This window comes from Pelodiscus sinensis, chromosome 7 (assembly GCF_052426305.1).
Source record: "Pelodiscus sinensis isolate ZL-2025 chromosome 7, ASM5242630v1, whole genome shotgun sequence".
Lineage (NCBI taxonomy): Eukaryota > Metazoa > Chordata > Testudines > Trionychidae > Pelodiscus > Pelodiscus sinensis.
In genome coordinates, this window is record NC_143058.1 from 48674182 (window position 1) to 48692345 (window position 18164).

The 18164-nt window shown below is 42.8% G+C and overlaps 1 protein-coding gene across 1 annotated transcript in view; it reads right to left on the minus strand.

Annotated features, from left to right (window-relative positions):
• Positions 1 to 2984: 2984 nt before the first annotated feature.
• Positions 2985 to 18164, minus strand: part of CCDC141 (coiled-coil domain containing 141) — a 164080-nt gene continuing 148900 nt past the window's right edge. Inside the window, 4 exon segments of the mRNA XM_089779783.1 lie at positions 2985 to 3268; positions 3271 to 3290; positions 8392 to 8553; positions 8638 to 9025. Of these exon segments, the coding sequence (XP_089635909.1) occupies positions 3177 to 3268; positions 3271 to 3290; positions 8392 to 8553; positions 8638 to 9025 (662 nt within the window). The 3' untranslated portion in view covers positions 2985 to 3176.

The window sequence follows — 18164 nt, forward strand, 5'->3', positions numbered from 1 at the left end:
AGATCTGTTTCCTATATTCCTTCACAGTCATATCTGTTTGCCTTGCTGGCAAAGTCAAATCATAGCAAAGTCACAAAAGCAAAGTGTTTCATATATTACCTATCAAATTGTTAATAAAAATCCACAGTTGGAACTTAATCAAGAGTCATGATGTGTAAGCCAGAAAAAGGCTATGGGGGGGGGGGGGGAGGAACACAAGACCCCCAAAACCAAAATGCAGAGCTTGATTTTCAAATCCCAAACTGTGTCTGCAGGTCTGAGAGTTAAAAAACAACTCTCCCCCACGGTTTTTTCAATGAGCAAGTTGGCTATGGAATCAGGGACAATAGAAATAAAACCCCTCAATTTCAGAGTCACTTTTCAGAGATGTTGTTATCCTGTAATTTCTAACACCACTTCTGTAAATAAGCCAGCTGATAAGAGATATTAATGGACTTAAAGTGTTTATCAATTTTAATTTTACAGTCTATGAGACCTGAAATTAAACTGTCCATATTCCAATTCTCTAGGTTTACTGGCTGCTAAACAATGAAATATTTAACACTGATCTTTAACTCACTATTGATACCTGTTTGAATAAGATGTACAAGTGAAATATTTATTGACTGACAATGATTATAAAGGATTCACAGCATCTAGGCTTTTTTCTTCATTGATTTTTAGGATCATGGTTCTAGACTGAGACACTGCTGCTAATGGGTTATTTGGGTCCCTATTCTGCCAAGGTGAAGTTCACCCCCATGTACAGAGGCCAGAGCAGGGTCTTAAGTTTTCAGAAGAGGGAGATTTGAGTGCTGAATAAGCCTTGAACTCACCTGGATGCACAGGGCATTAACTTAAAGCAGGCATCTCACACTTCATTGCACCATGACTCCCTTCTGACAACAAAAATTATTATATAACCCCAGGAGAGGAGACTGAAGCCAGAGCCCTCCCAACCCCAGCCACCCCATGTGGGGGAAGGCCAAAGCCCAAGGCCCACCGCCACTTAGGAGGAGGACCTAAGGCAAAGGGCTTCAGCTGAGGGGGAAGGGAAGGCTGTAACCTGAGCCTCACTGCCAGGGCTGAAGCCAGTGAGCTGCAGCTCCCAGCAAGTCTTGTATCAGGACCTTGTTTTAATGGGGTTGCCAGGGCTCCTGACACACCCTTTGAGAAACACTGACTTCAGTATCAATTTTCCAAACCTTTTCACTACAGAGATATGCTTTACAAAATGCAGATGGCACCAGCTATCCTGGCCATTGTGGGATAGTGCTGGTGCAAGCACATATAATTAGCTCCTGCCCTCTCAGCTCTAATTAAGGGGAACAGATTAGATCTGGTTGAAGAGCCTGAGGCCTGCCTGAAGATTGGCAACACATGTCAGCCTGAGGAACCACAGGCTACAAAGGCTGGAAGGAAGCAGCCAAAGAGAAGTTGGAAACCTCCTAGTGAGTGAATGACTTTGTTGGTGGGGAGGGGAACCTGTAAAGTTTGTATCTAGATGATGATACTATGGCTTTTATTTTTCTGGTTTCTCCATTACTTCTGCTGAAGGTGTGAAGTGGCTTACAGTATGTCTGCTGCTGATTTTGTGATAGTCTGGGAATTCCTTTGTAGGAGCATCTGAAAGTAAAAGGAAACCCAGTTTCCAACCCATATGAAAGTGACAATGGGCCTATATCACCAGACACTTTAATCCAAGTCTTGCCAACAACATGCAAATATGAACAACGATCCTATTAAGCAGCCTTGAAATGTTATCTGCCTAGAGACTCTCTCTATAGCAGTCCTGATGAACCTCAGCTTTCCAGTTGCCAGAAGCGATTCCTTGTCCATGCACAGCCTCCCTAAGGCTTTGTCTACACTGCCAGCTTTTGCTGGCAGAGAGTTTGCAAATTAAGTGCTGATTAGCATACTGTTGTACTTCATTTGCCTCTGGGAGAGGCATAAGGATCTTGTGAAAAAAAGGGCTTTTGTGTAAAAAGGAACCATCCACACTGCTTGTTTTTGCGCAAAAAACCCTTGCACAAAAATGGCTTGAATAGAGTTTGCAACTGAAACATGACAATATGCTAATCAGTGCTTCATTTGCATATTCTGCCAGCAAAAGCCAGAAGTGTAGACATGGCTTAGGAACATTGCTAGAGTGCTAGAGACTTTAGGGACTAATTAACCCCCCTCTCCATGCCAAGTTTTAAAAACATAGGATTAACAAGATGTAAGAGACAAAAACTTATTTCCATCATTCCTTCATTAATGGCTTCTATAACTCTTGCTTATGTAAATGAAAAGTCCTCAATTGGCTACTTAAGAGGAAAAGGAGGAAACCTTCTCTTCTCTCTTTCAGTTGCTTGTGTCCCACACTTGGGCTACGTCTACACTGCGCATTGTTGTACAATAAGACATGCAAACGAGGTGTGGGGATGAATATTGCTGTGCCTCATTTGCATACCTAATGAGCTGCCATTTTGTAGCATGGGCTTTTGCGCAAGAAGGAGCTGTCTACACTGCTCCTTCTTGTGCAAAAAAAACCCCTCTTGCGCAGAGCCGTTCTTCCTGAAAATAAGCTGTAGAATGGCTCCTGCGCAAGAGGGGGTTTTTTGCACAAGAAGGAGCAGTGTAGACAGCTCCTTCTTGCGCAAAAGCCCATGCCACAAAATGGCGGCTCATTAGGTATGCAAATGAGGTGCAGCGATATTCATCCCTGCATCTCATTTGCATATCTTATTGTGCAATAATGCGCAGTGTAGACATAGCCTTGATGTTTTAATTGTTTTCAGTCTTGCTGACAGAATGGGTACAAGAAAACTGACCTACCAACATGAAGGACTGTTTCTTGAGAGGTTTATGAAAAGGTGCTTAAAAAAGTAGAGGGGAAATTACTAATATCACATAAAAATACACACTAAAAAAGTGTGTTTTTTAATTTGTCTTACAAGCCAGGAAAAAAATAAGTGAAATTGAAACCACAACATGTATGTCAAGTTGATACTACTGTGCAAGTAACTTTATTGATGAAATACAAAGAAAATTTCAAATTCTAATTACTAGCATGTTCTTAACAGGTACTAATTAAGCAGCACTCAGAGATTCTCTTCCCCCCTCACAATGTCAAAGCTCCATGAAGATTCATAGCAAGCGGTGTCATTAGTCCACTCAAATTGGGCATCCTGAAGGTCAACCCATCTTCTGAATTAGATTTCCCCAATAACATCCTCTGCAGTAGCCAAGAGACATATGGGATCATGCTTCAAAATGATGTTAACTTCTTGTGACTCCACATGTGCAGCCAATGTTTATGTTTTAACCTGTGCAGGCAAACATTTAAATTAGTATCAGCTGCATTTTAATCTAGTGTAAATTACAGCACTCTTCATTCAATGTTCTGTGGTGACTGATGAAACTGTGATTAAAATATCAAATATACTAGGCAGAAGTAGAGTAATCCCATCCCTAACAGATTATATGACTGGCCTAAAATTTATTATATTACTGGTGAAGCATAAGAAGTAGCAGTGTAAGGGTCAACAAACAGAGGAGTCACAACAAAATTCCACCTTCTGCTTCTCCTTAAAAAAAAATTAAGTGTTTTTGTTTTTTGGAACAGATGACATTTCAAAATGATGCACAAAGCATGGACCTTTGCCTACGCAGATGGATTTGAGCGAGAGCATACAGGGAGAAAGTATTGTTGAAGAAATTAGAGCATTTTTTGCAACCAAAGTGTTGCCCATGGCATAGGTTTTAGTTCTCTTTCCTGTGGTATGTGTTGATCTGAATCAAAGCTCATATCTCAGAGGATATAGGAAGAGATTGCACTCTCATCAACAAAGCACAGCAGATCTTTTAGCGGATGTGAAGATAAGAGAGAGAACTCAGCTAGTTATTCATTCAAAGGAGATCATCAATCCAAATGAAGGAGCAAGACCACAATAATAATGAAAATTCTGCGAGCAAATACGCAATTATCTAACCAATGTAAATCTTAATTAGAATCTTGAAGACTCTAAAACCCCTTTCACAGGAAATAGGAATAGTCATTTGCTCCTTGCTAGTAAGAACCATGGAGACATTTTTCTTGTGAATAATCTTAAAAACCCTTACCCTGAGAAACTAAAGTGAGAGGCTATTTTAAGACAATAAAATGTCCAAACAGTCTAAACTTTCACATAGTGGTATCATGCTTCATTAGAAGAAGTGACCAGGAATTGTCCATGGTTTTTCATTTTGACAAAAAACCCAACACACAGAAATTGCATTCACTTTATTGGGGGTGGTGCATATATCCAAAAGTACAGTCTGACTTCTACTGCACCAGTGAATGCTGTAAAGCCAGTGAAAATGTATTGGATCACCATAATGTGGCATGCAGCCTGTTGTGAGAACTTTCAATTTTTTACAGAACTTTTAGGAAGAACTTGCTAAGCATTTCTTAAAGCCTACATTCCAAACCCTTGTTACTTGAATCATAGAATCATACAATACTAGAACTGGAAGGGACCTCAAGAGATCATCATGTCCAGTCTCCTGCCATCACGGTAGGACCCAGCCCCATCCCATGAGAGATGTCTGTCCAGGTTGCTCTTAAATATCTCCATTGATAGAGAATCCACAACCTCCCTAGGCAATTTATTCCAGTGTTTAACCACCCTGACAATAAGGACATTTTTCCTAATGTCCAGCTTAACCCTCCCTTGCTGCAATTTACACAATTGCTTCTTATCCTTGAACATATTCATACTACTAGCAGCAGTTACTGTAAACACATTTTTCAGGATAGCACTAACCTGATCTTGTTTGTCAGCCAAATATGATTAGCAAAGATTTCAACACTGGGAGGTGAGGCTCATCACTTATGGATCTAATATTTTGATAAAATACTTAACCTTTCTGGCATAAGTCATAGGCTAAGCAGTAAATTATTTTTGTCCATTTTAGTGCAACAGTAAGTGATAATGTCATAGTGAAACATGACCCCTGTTTTGTGGGAATATGATGACATAATTGATGACACTGAAGAATTCTATGTCTCCTCTCTGTTGCCTTCATTTCACAGGTTCATTCTTGTGAAAACTTGGGAACTAAATGTATAAGCACAGGACTTAGAGCAGGACTATGCAACATGGTTTGCGTTTACATGGAGCTCAACACGCGGCCTGCGGGTGGGATTCTTTGAATATGGGCCTTCACTGGGAATACGCTCCACAATAACGAGGTGTCTCCCAGGCTGAGTGAGTACTAAAGGACACAAGCAGATGGGCTGGCTGGAAAAGACAGGTATAGGGTGTTGGTGTTTCTAGCCTCCAGGGAGGAGGTGCTGGGAGCACCAGGGCATTGTGGGAAGTGCTTTATATTCAAGCCCATCAGTGTGAAAATCTATTTGCATATATTTGCATATATATTTGCATGTACATGCAACCATGCTTAAGCTGCGGCCCTCGGCATGTGCTGTATCATTGTGGCCCCTGGGACTTCCAAAGTTGAGTAGCCCTGGTTTAGTGAAACTGAAAAAAGTACAAGGATAGTAATGATGGTACATGTGTGGCATCCTCTGTTATGCTTAAAAACCCTTGTTCTCCTGCTAAGTTAACTTGAAACTTTTTGCAAGACACACCACTGATTTTATTTTGTGAAGGTGTTGAGTAAAGAGATCATGCATAGGTAGTGCTTTCTCTTTCTCCAAATGGCAATGGATGATGTTCGCCTAACATGCTCAATCCATGAATGCAAGTTTCCTTGGGAGACACTTTTAGAATGAACAATGATAAAAGGCTTATAACAAATTGCCAACCTTATGGCAATTTAATTCACAAAATCGTATGCCTGCTTGGCACTGGCTAGTAGTTCATCCCTTTGCAGCAACAGTGTTGTTTCTTTGTTCAGCTATACTAGCATGTAATAGAAGCTTAGCTGAGTTTTTACAACATTTTTTATTCCAAATTGCCTTTGAGCAATTCGGTCTAATAGGTTGTTCTATGCACCATTAAAATGGCCATAATGGATGAGGCCAATAGGTGTTCTAGCCTAGTATCCCGTCTTCAGAGGGTGGTCAGTGCCAGATGCCTTAGAGGGAGCAAATCAAGTGATCTGTTCTCTATCATTCAATCCTAGTTTCTAACAGAAGTTTAGGGACACAGAATATAGGGTTGTATCCCTGACCATCTTGGCTAATAGCTGTTGAAGTGGTGGCACACACTTAGCTATTGCTATTTTAAACCCATTTATACTTTTGGCCTTCAATAGCCATTGGAAATTCGTTCCATAGGCTAATTGTGCATTGTCTGATGAAATATGTCCTTTTTTTTAAAAACGGCTGCCTATTAATTTCATTGGGTGACCCCTCGTTTTTGTGTTATGTGAAGTGATAATTAACACTTCCTTATTCACTGTCTCCACACCCTATAGGGAACACATGATCCCACATGCCCCCCTTGAACACACCACCACCTATGAATTCCGATATATCTTTTTAAAAAATGGCATGACCAGAAATACGTGCAGTATTCAAGGTGTGGGCATACCAATGGATTTATATAGTTGCATTATAAAATTTTCTGGCATATTACCTATCCATTTCCTAACAGCTCATAACACTTAACTTTTTGACTGCTGCTGCATACTGAGTAGATGTTTTCAGAGAACTATCCACAATGACTCCAAGGTATTTCTTGAGTGCTCAACGGTAATTCAGATCCCATCATGTTGTATGAATAGTTGAGATTATGTGTTCCAGTGTGCAGTTCTTTGCATTTATCAACACTGAATTTCATATTCATTTTGTTGTCCAGTCACTAAGTTTTGCAAAATCCCTTTGTAACAGCTCAGTCTGCTCTGGACTTAGCTATTTTGAGTAATTTTGTATCATATGCAAACTTTCTCACTTCTTACCCTTTTTTCCAGGTCATTTATGAATTTATAACATATTCATGAAACAAAAAACAGGACTATGTAGCACTTTAAAGACTAACAAGATGGTTTATTAGGTGATGAGGTTTCGTGGGCCAGACCCACTTACTCAGATCAAATAGTGGAAGAAAATTGTCACAACCATATATACCAAAGGATACAATTAAAAAAAATGAACACATTTTTTATATATGGTTTGGTATATATGGTTGTGACAATTTTCTTCCACTATTTGATCTGAGGAAGTGGGTCTGGCCCACGAAAGCTCATCACCTAATAAACCATCTTGTTAGTCTTTAAAGTGCTACATAGTTCTGTTTTTTGTTTCAGCTACACCAGACTAACACGGCTACATTTCTATCACTATTTAACATTCATAAATGCTAAGTTACATTTAGAGAGAAAAGGCGGGTGAAGTATTATCTTTTACTGGACCAACTAAGACAAGCTTTTAGCTACTGAGCTGAAGAAGAGCTCTGTGTAGCTAAGCTTGTCTCACTCAGCAACTGAAGTCAGTCCAATTAAGATATCTCCTCACCCATCTTGTTTCTCTAATAGCCTGAAACTGACAAAGCTACAGCAACACTATATACAAGTTACATTTATGTAAGTTACCATACAGTAGAATGTATGTGTAAGTGTAAATTATTATTAGTTTATAAATTGCATATCGATCTATGATATCTTGATAGAAATCTAAATGCCAAAGATAGCCATGTTATGATTCACTTAATTACTCACTTTTGTGTAATATAAGACAAGTTCCTGTTCATGCTTCATAAATGAAGCCCAGTACAACTAAAGATTGGACTTCACTGGTCTGACACCCTTGGGACCTGAGTGGTCCTGGATGAGGGAATTTGTGGCACTAGGAAAGGTCCCCTGCCTCCAGCCCCCTCAGCCTGCTGCCCCTCCCCGCCACCAGCTCCTTTGGCTCTGCTGCCGGCCAGGTGACATGGCTGCCCCAGCCCCACTGCCATAACTGCTGCTCCAGCCCCATTGCCGGCACAGCAGCACACAGCCCTGGCTCTGCTGCTTCGGTACCAGTCCTGCTGCCAGCCGGCACATGGTCCCAGTCAGGCTGCCAACCTGCTGTGGTCCCAGACAGGCTTCCCCTGCTAGGCTGCCATGGCCTTGCTTCCCGGCCTTGCTTCCACCCAGGCTGCCATGGCTCTGTCCCCACTGCCAGGTTGGCATGCAGCCCAGCTCTGGCTGCCATGGCACAACCCTGCTGCTGGGCTGGCATGCACGAGCTGCCCCTTCCCCACTACCACAGCCTACTACTGCCACTGATCTGCTGAACATCTGGTCCTGCACTACCTGGCTGGCCTTTTGCAGAGATCTCAGCTGCTGGCCCTCCTGCCCTGGGGCTCTCTCATTCAGCAACATCCGTGGTCCTGCTGGGCCACAGATGTTGCTGGATAAGAGTGTTCCAATTTAGAAAGGTGCAACCTGTACTACAGTGTACTACAAGACATAGTACTCGAGTAAATTTGAAGTTACCTCACTGACAGATGTTTAGCCATTGGCCTTTGCCCTTTCATACAATATGTCCCCTGACCTTGTCCTATTTCAGTTGTAGCGATGTTCATTTTTCCCCAAAAATATCCAAGTTCCTGTTTTGATTTTGTTCCACTTACAGCAGGAATTTCTATTTTTTTATTTGTCTCCTAAACAAAATGTGTATGTCAGGGAGAGTGGGAACAAAGTTCTCTTTAATTATACTAGTGTGCATTGGAGGAGGGGAATTCACCTGTAACTCTGATGAAAGCTGAACAGGATGCTTCCCCAACCTCATTGCTGGCAACACAGTTATATCTCCCAGTATCAGCAAGGACTACATTTCTTTTTAAAAGGTAATAGGAGTCTCCTAATTTCTCAATCTGTAAAACAATAAGAAATGTGCAAATTACAATTAGCAGCACACAGAAAGATATACTATGTCCCTCCCCAAAGAACATTTTAAAAAAGTTAAGACATACACTGGTGTCTCCAGCTACCACTCTGATATCATCTTTAGTCCAAATAACATTTGGTCTGGGTCTTCCATGTATAGTACAATGCAAGATTAAATCGTCTCCTTCTTGTAGAGTTGTATGTCCAAATTTCTGTATGAAGTTTGGTATTTTTCCTTGTACTGAAAAATAGCATATACTCTACTTGCAATGGCACAAGCAAACAAAAAATAAAACCCTTCTGCTTTATAATTTTCTGATTATTGCACAGAGAAAAAAAATCCATGTTTATGATTAAATCTCAGGAGTACTAGTTTACACAGAAGTAGAGGACAGACAACTTTGAAATTATATTCAGCTTCTTGCCGGTGTGTGTAATATGGAGTGGGAATAGTGAAACTCCTCTTGACACATAGGGTGGTAAGCATCAAGACCTCCATGCATTAGGACAGTGATATTAATTTCAAGATACCATTAGATAATCACATTCTTTATATGAGTAATGGATATGATGGATTACCTTATTGCAATAAATAGTAAAACATATTTCCTACAGAAGTTTAAGGAACAAGGTCAAGACTGGTAAACTTCTGAGCTTATTGTTGCAATTCACTCTTTGCTTTGCTAGTCTGTTCTATCCTTCCAGGTTAGCAACTTAGTGAAGAATGCAAGAAGCCTATTCTACAAAAGGGTCAAATTTACACTAATGCTGAAGGACAGAACAGAGCAGGATTTATGCACTAAATTTATCACAAAAGCCCTACGTGAAAAACTAAGGTAGGTTATTACAAACTATAGCAGTGGTTCTTTTTTGGCCCACGGCTCACCCCACTCAACACAGACCTTTCTGCAGACCACCAGCCAGCCACCCATAATGACAAAATGGATGAAGGAGTGGAAAAGGTTGCAGGATCTGGCTGAGAGGTAGAGTGCAGTAGTGGGTTGGGGGTCTGGTCGGGAGGTAGAATGCAGGAGTAGACTGAGGGTGGTGGGTCTGGGTGGGAGGTAGGGAGAGAGGGTGCAGGGGTGGGGTGGGGTCTGGGAAGGAGAGAAGGTGCAAGAGCAGGGTGGAGGTGCGGGGTCTCAGTGGGAGGGGGTGCATGAGGAGACTGAGGGTGTGGGGGCTTGGCATAAGGGGGATAGGGGTGTTTAGCTGGCTCTGTGCCTCCCACTGCTCCCAGGCACCATCCCCTACTTTGCTCCACTTGGCTGTGAATCTGGCCAATGGGAGCAGTTGGGGAAAGCCTGCACTGCTGTTCCCCCTGCTGGTGGGAATGGGAGCAGCAGCATGCAGAGCCACTTCCTCCTCCTGTGAGCCAAATCTAGCCCACAAGGCTCTCCCCGTCTCCCCTGCAGTGGGATGCTGGTGCGCCAACCTCATGGGGGAGGGGGACGTGGCTGCAGTGGGAAGCTGAACCCCGAGTCCATGGCCCACCTATATGACAGTCACAACCACACTTTGAGAACCACTGAACTCTAGGATTTTTATAGCAGCCCAGACAATTAACTCATATCTTGCTTCCCCTCCACTTCAGAAAAATAGTTCTCTCTTTCATGGTGTACCATAGCTCATATATTTCTAAAGAACCATACAAGCTGTATGCATGCTATCTACCTTATTGTGAATGTAACTCCCTTAGGCATATACAAGACTCTCATATAAACAGAACTGTTCACATTTCGTGTTTAGAAACCTTAACCAAAATATTTCAGCTAATTAAATGTATCAAAATCTAGGGCTTGAGTCTACTCTCAGTTATACCATGCTAACTGTTCAGTCAAGTCATTCCTCCAATACACCAGGGTCAGAACAAAATCAGGATATTCCTTAAGAGTGTGTAACATACACCCCCATACAAAAGTCTCTAGCATAGGGGCATGTCAGGGGCCAACAAGAAGTGAGAGCAAGCGTGGCTGGGACAGTCCTGAGCCCCTGCTATATTACCACTACCACAAAGTCTATAATTAACTCGTGCCAGAGGCCAAAACTCTCTAATTCCGGCCACCTCTGCCTCCCTCAAAAACTGTGGGCCTGATAGTTATATCTTTAGGCCAGGGGTGGGGAAACTTTTTTGGGTCTGGGGCTGCTGACCCACAGAAAAATTGGTTGGGCCCAGCCTAGTAGATTTTGTGTTCTTCAGCCCTATGGGGGAAACAGTGGGGGGGGGGGGGGAAGGGGGGGCTCCCCAATGCTGAATGGAAGCCCCGAGCCTCAGGGGCCAGATCCAGGCAAGGCTTATGTTCCCCACCCCTGCTTTAGGCACTCCCATTGAAGTGAAGCAAGTCCACCTCACCTTACTGATGGTTGTGATTTTAAAGCTACAAATAAGAGGTATCTAATGTGGCTGACATAGAGGAAGCAGCAAATCGGGTAAAAGGAAGTTAATATCCTCAAACAGTGCTCTTATATTAATGACTATGAAGTTGGAGCCTATTCAATGTTGCTGTATAGGTGGAAGCAGAGATAGTTTTGGAATTAAAAGCTCTTTATAGTCACCTACTAAAATATTTTCAGTGGGAGTGCTAAGGAGAAGGGAGCCTAAGGGTGGAAACTGTATTTTAATAGAGAAAAAAGACATTTAAGTTTCAGTGTGTTCCATGTTGGCAAGCCCTCCCCCCCCCCCCCCCCCACACCTTTTATTAATACCTTTAGTTTTATAGGAATGCTTTGACTGAAAAAATTCAACCTGCTCCAATAACAAGCAAATTTATCTATGCTAATTTATTCCACATTTGTCTTTTAATTTATGCCCCGCTTCACAGCAATCAATCTTGTGGCAGCAGCTCCTCTCTATGAAGCACAAACATGGTATCTAGCAATGCAGATGAGCCAGTCCCCCTCCTTCATTTTCTCGTGTCTCTACAATTTCTCTTTTCCACCTCTTTTTTTTTTAACCATTCTCTTTTTTCCCTATTGTCACTCCACTCTATCCTATCCCATCTCCTGTTCCTTCCCCTTTTGTTTCCCTCTTGCCTTTATCTATTTGTTCTTCATACCCTCCCTTCTTGGAGAATCCATATTGACTTTTTTGTGACCAGCAGGGGATTCTGCCTGGTACCAAGACCTACAGAGAAAAAAAATTAAAAGGTGTTCATACTGGACTATTAGTCTCTGAAGCTATGTTCCTTTCTGATACTAATATGCTGGGAAACCTCCCCCTGTTGCAAATAAGCTGATATACCAAAGCATCACAGTGAATTTCTGATGCACAATACAGTTTCATGGACCACTGCAAATGCCTGGGAACTCCTAAAGAGTGGTTAATTTTTGCCATTGCTTCAGTGCTATTTTTTTCCAATAAGGTAGAGCTAATGGCTGTGTTGAAATAGAATAATTTATGTGGTATTGGTGTTGGCAAAAAAAAGTTTTCTGATTAAAAACCTAGCACTTTAAGAAGTTGTTCATCTTTGCCATCGTTCTGTATCTAAATAGTAAGAAGGGCCTACACCTTGTAAATGGGCACCTTTTTAGTTTTTTAAAAATAAAATTAAGAATGTGGTTTAAAGCAAGTTTCCAATCAGTGTGCTGTGAGCAGACATTGTGCCATCCTACAGATTGACATAACTATAAAGCAGACAAGAGGTCATATACCTTACATGATTCAAGTGTCTGAGTCAAAGGCTTGCATCCCAGCTGAGAATATTAAAATGGGTGTATGACCTGGCTTCTGTTACTATGGCTAAAAAGATTCATCTTCACCATTTAAAACATAACCAAGTCCCTTTCCCAGCTGTAGTGGAAGTGTTTGTGTAGTCCTGTGGAATTAGACAGAAAGTTGGACAAAGGAAGAGTGTATCACATGAAATGTCCTACATCTTTTTGTCTCAATGGTATACTGTGATGCAGAATCAATCTTTTGCCATTATAGAGCGATTTCTGTTCAGTACATCAGGAGAGTGTAGAACTAAATGCTACTTATTTTGCACAGAAAAGGTTCAAATCTCTGTTCAAATATAGCCATAACGTGGCAAGAATTACAGCTTCGATCTGGTTTCCTGCTGAATATTCTACAAAATTGGTAGTGAAAAGGGAGTTAATATTCTGACAACAATAGTGTTAATGGACATAAACAGACGGCTACAGGCAACCTAGGTCCCCTTCCCTTCCCACATTACTTCATCTTAAAATTGCAAATGAATCCAAGGTAGTTTTCTAATTTATATTAGTATTTCATGGGTTGCCATTCCATGAGCCACTAAGTCTAGAAGCAAGTTTAGATCTGCTTTGAAAAAAGCTTCCCCTTCTTCCCCTGGTCTCCAGGGCTGTGTCTAGACTGGCCAGTTTTTCCGGAAAATCAGCCGCTTTTCCGGAAAAACTTGCCAGCTGTCTACACTGGCCGCTTGAATTTCCGCAAAAGCACTGACTTCCTACTGTAAGAAATCAGTGCTTTTTGCGGAAATACTATGCTGCTCCTGTTCAGGCAAAAGTCCCTTTTGCGCAAAACTTTTGTAGACAGCTGAGATTTGTTTTCTACAAAAAAGCCCCGATCGTGAAAATGTCGATCGGGGCTTTTTTGCGGAAAAGCGCGTCTCGATTAGCCACAGACGCTTTTCTGCAAAAAGTGCTTTTGTGGAAAAGCGTCCGTGCCAATCTAGATGCTCTGTTCCGAAAATGCTTTTAACGGAAAACTCTTCCGTTAAAAGCATTTCCAGAAAATCATGCCAGTCTAGACATAGCCCAATAGTAAAACATATCTCTGTCTCTAAAGGGCCTGAGGATAGTGGACCTGAAATCAGTCCTAGGTTTAAGATTGTCTTTTGTCCAGCTATCACCTCAGATTAATGTAATTATTGGACTTGAAAGGGATTTCTCATTTGGAGAAACAAAGTATATCTGCAACAGGTTGTTTAAAAATACCCAAATAACCCGCAACTCTAATGTGGTGGGATGCGGAGGGGAGGGGAAAGCAACAAGTTTTAGAATGTTTAGATAGAGACGCAACAGACAGGATTCATCACAAGGCTCATCAGGTGGGTGGCTTTCCCTATCACACAGATCTGTGTTGAAAAGCCATATGAAATTGCATTTCACATTCCCTTTTGTCCACCTCTACCCTTTTCCACCTGGGACTTAATATTTTAGACCTATGACTCACAGTTCCAACTCCTAGCTAAGAAACAAGAAGTTTCCTCAGTAACCCTAACTTGGGATGTTAAATATTGGATAATTGAATAGTTGTGTAACTGCATGAAACTACTGTTTGATAGTCCTCAGGGGGGGACCAGCAGTCAGTGAACTCCCGGCTCGCCCCCTGCCACCTTGCGCTGCTGACTCCGTATCAGGCTTGATTCAGAGGCAGCAGCGCAGAGTGGCAGCAGCCCCTGTGTGTGGTGGGGGTCCAAGCTCCCCATGAACAGCGGGTACTCCACATCTCCTGGAGCAGCTTCTCTCCATGATGAGCTTGGGCCCGCGGACTGAGGCTGCTTTGTGGCAGCCTCTCCTGCCCCTCCCTCCACTGCCTCTGATAGTGGCAATTGTGCTAGGGTGGGAGGAGGCAGGTGACACTGTGGAGTTGGTGCAGCAGTGAGGGGGGGAACCAGCTTCCCTCAGCACCACTCCTGCTTTCCCCCACTTGCTGGCTCTGAGAGGTGGAAGAGTCCAACTCATGAAACCTCTTTGGCTAGTAACCAATGTTGCCTCTAATCTTTTCCATCATGAACTGAGTTTTTATCCCTATGCAGAATAAGTTTTGTTATGTGCACCAAGGTATGTGCAAATGTGCACCACTAACAGAAACACAAAACCAAGCTGCAGATGCTGTGCTGGGTGGCATTTGAATCTCTCCCAAGCGGCTGCAGAAGTGCACAGCTTACAGAGAACACTGCCAGTAATAGAAACTTTATAGCAGGAACTTTACAGCTTTCATTGCCACCTGTTCTGTAACACTCTGACATCTCAGACAGGGCTCTGGCACTCAGGGTGAGGAGGGACAGCCCCACATGCTGTAATTTTTCAGTGCTAAATGGCCCCTGAAGGGACAAACTCGTTTCTCTTTAAAAACAACCTGGCTTTCTTCAGCCAACAGCCCAAGTCTGCTCACAAGCAGAGAGCCCGCAGATAAGCGCGGGATGAGACAGACCTCCCCAGCTTCAGCGCTGAGAGGAAAACCACCTGCTGCAGCCGTCTCTAGCTCTGCTCCCTCCCCAGAGCCCCGAGCCCCCTGTGCTGGCTCCTCCATTACTGAGTGACGCCTGGTCCCGCTGGGAGACCGTCTTGTGGAGACAGAAACACACGAACCCCTTTCCTCCCTCCCATCTTCTGCACCGGCCACCCAGCCTGTTCCAACCGCACCGCGAGCCCGCTTCGCTGCCTTTAACATGGCTGGCTCAAAGCCAGGCGGGTTTTGAAATGCAGGCTCCTTTGCTCAGGGGGCAGGCAGGGAGCGGGTCTAGGCTCAAGCGAGTGGAGGTCAGGTTGGAAACAGCCCGTGGCAGAGCCAATACCAACCAGCTCAGTGGTCCCGGGAGCGCTGGGGGTGGCGGGAGAACATGCAGCCGGCACAAAGCCCAGTTCTCTGCGGAAAGGGCTAACGGCAATACAGTGGCTTTAAAATTAGGACGGGAATGGTTACAAAGCACAAACCCTTGTTCGGCGGCTGGAAGAGTTAACAAGCAACCCGCGCCGGGCGCCCTCACGCTGCTGGTCCCGAGCAGGCGCTAGGTGCAGTTGCACGCAGGAAGTTTTGAGAGCTCATTAGGCCCAGGGTACAAAGAATTTTCACAGGGTCTGTTCACCTGTAAGTATCTGAAGGGTGTAGATGTGAAAAAGACCGTGGAAGTATTTAGGGTGATCGGGGAGCTCCAACTAAAAGTACTACGTTAAAAAGAGTAAAAAGTAAGGCAGGCAGAATATCAGGAAATATTTCCCCAGGAGTGACAGCTCTACTATTCTCCCAGAGAGAATAAAGAAAACCCTCTCTCACCTTGAGCCATTTAAAATGTGACAATATAAAGCAGTTTTTTACATCAGGGCATTTGGCAATAATCAGCATTTATTGTACCTTTGCTTATAAATCCCAGTATTAACAATTGGAAGAGGCCCTTTAGTGCCTCCCTCCCCCAAGCAAAATAGCTCTGCAACCAGAGTATCAGGCAGAGATTAAAAGACCCTTATCTGTAAAATGAATAGTGATTTAAATATTAGATTAAATATACTATTTCTGTTTAAGGCAAGTGAAAAGCAAGTGCATACTAACCTAGCAACACTCTGAGATAACTACTTAAAGATACTAGTATTGCATTTGATTTACTAACATCTACAAAAGGGACTAGACAATCTGAAGCCCTTACACTCATGTTTGCTAAAAGTATTTACAGAATTTTTCTTAATCTATTTTGCACTTTCATCCACTCCTTATGCAGTAGTACTGTAAATACCATATCCCCTGCCCACCTACTGAGTAGTCCTAAAAATAATAATGCATTTCAGTTAGGAAAGCTGGCTTATTTTCTCTTTTTCTTTTCTGGGGCCAAATTTTGAATTATTCATTCAGGCAAAAATCTCATGGAAAGCAGTGTGAATTTTGCATGAGACACAACAAATAAGGAAAGCAAGATTAAGTTCCATATCTAGAATTATTTTTAATTTTTGGGGGTAGAAACATAAGAAGGGCCATTTATCCCAATATCAGACCAGTGGTCCATTTAGCCCAATATTATGACTTCCAATAGTGGCACTTGTCAGATGCTTTAAAGGGAATGAATTGAACATGGTAATTACAGAGTGATCCATCCATCCCGATACCCAGTCCAAGTTTCCAGCAGGCAGATGTTCAAGGTCACCCAGAATGTGATGTTGTATCTCTCTGGCCATTTTATATATAAATAAAGCAGATCTTTTGAAAAATAAGCAAACATCCAGGGCCCAATCTTGCCACTTTTAAAGCCAATGTCAAGACTCCTTCTGACTTTAATTGGAATAGAGTGCGGTTCTTTGCAGTTTACCTTAGTGCAAAGTGTCCTCATGGGTCACTTTACCTCCATTTAAACCTGTGTCTAGACTGGCCAGTTTTTCCAGAAAATCAGCCGCTTTTCCGGAAAAACTTGCCTGCTGTCTACGCTGGCTGCTTGAATTTCCGCAAAAGCACTGACTTCCTACTGTAAGAAATCAGTGCTTTTTGCGGAAATACTATGCTACTCCCGTTCGGGCAAAAGTCCTTTTGCGCAAAAGGGCCAGTGTAGACAGCTCAGCTTTGTTTTCAGCAAAAAAGCCCCGATCGCGAAAATGGCGATCGGGGCTTTTTTGTGGAAAAGCGCGTCTAGATTGGCACGGACGCTTTTCTGCAAAAAGTGCTTTTGTGGAAAAGCGTCAGTGCCAATCTAGACGCTCTGTTCCAAAAATGCTTTTAACGGAAAACTCTTCCGTTAAAAGCATTTCCAGAAAATCATGCCAGTCTAGATGTAGCCCTTACGTTTACCTAGTTCAAAACATACTGGGGTGAATTTTACTTCCTCAGTGTGCTCACTATTTCTTTTGCTTTGGCACAGGAGTTGATCACCTCTCAAGCCTTCTCCTGTAAGGAGTTGTTGTAAGACATGAGCTGCTTTATCAGGTAGAACACAGCATTTATGAAGGGGAAACTACTCAGGTTACCATTCAGCCTGGTTAATGAATGGGGCATTAAGCAATGGAAAGCAGCTTCTTCTGTACAAGTATAACCCATACACCTATGCTATGCTTTACATTTTCCATATCTTTGAAAGTTGCACTCTACGGCTAAATCTACAGTACATACAACTTTTGGTGGGATGTAAAGTACACATAGCTACATACCATAGTGAACTGCCAGGTGCATCTATATTACAGTGTGTAGCTATAGGTGTCAGTGAAAGACTCTAGTGGCACAGGAAGACTAGGGGGAAAGCTTCAGCTTTCTTTCTGTTGCCAGAGCCTTTCCATGCGGTGAGGAAAGATCCTGGCTCAGGAGATTTGCCCAATCCTTTTCCTTACTGCCTGCACGCAGCCCTGCCAGAGCCTTCCTTCTCTGAAGGAGTCTTTTCTTGTGGCAAGGAAAGGCTCCTGCAGTTGAAAACTATAGAGTTAAAAATAGCAGTCTAGATGGAGAGACACGGCTTGAACAAGTAGCAAGCTGGTAGGATATATACTTGCATATCTTCCCCCACCCTTCAGGCATCACATATGCCATGCCTCAAAGGTATACTGCCTCACTGGCTATATTGCCATTTACACCCATTCTAGAAGACTCTGTGCCTGCAATAGTGTCTAGTGTAGATATTGCCTAGATGGGGTGTCTACAATTGGAGATGAGATGCAGCTTTGAACACACACATCCGACAGCCCTTCCAGTGTTGCCATTCTTG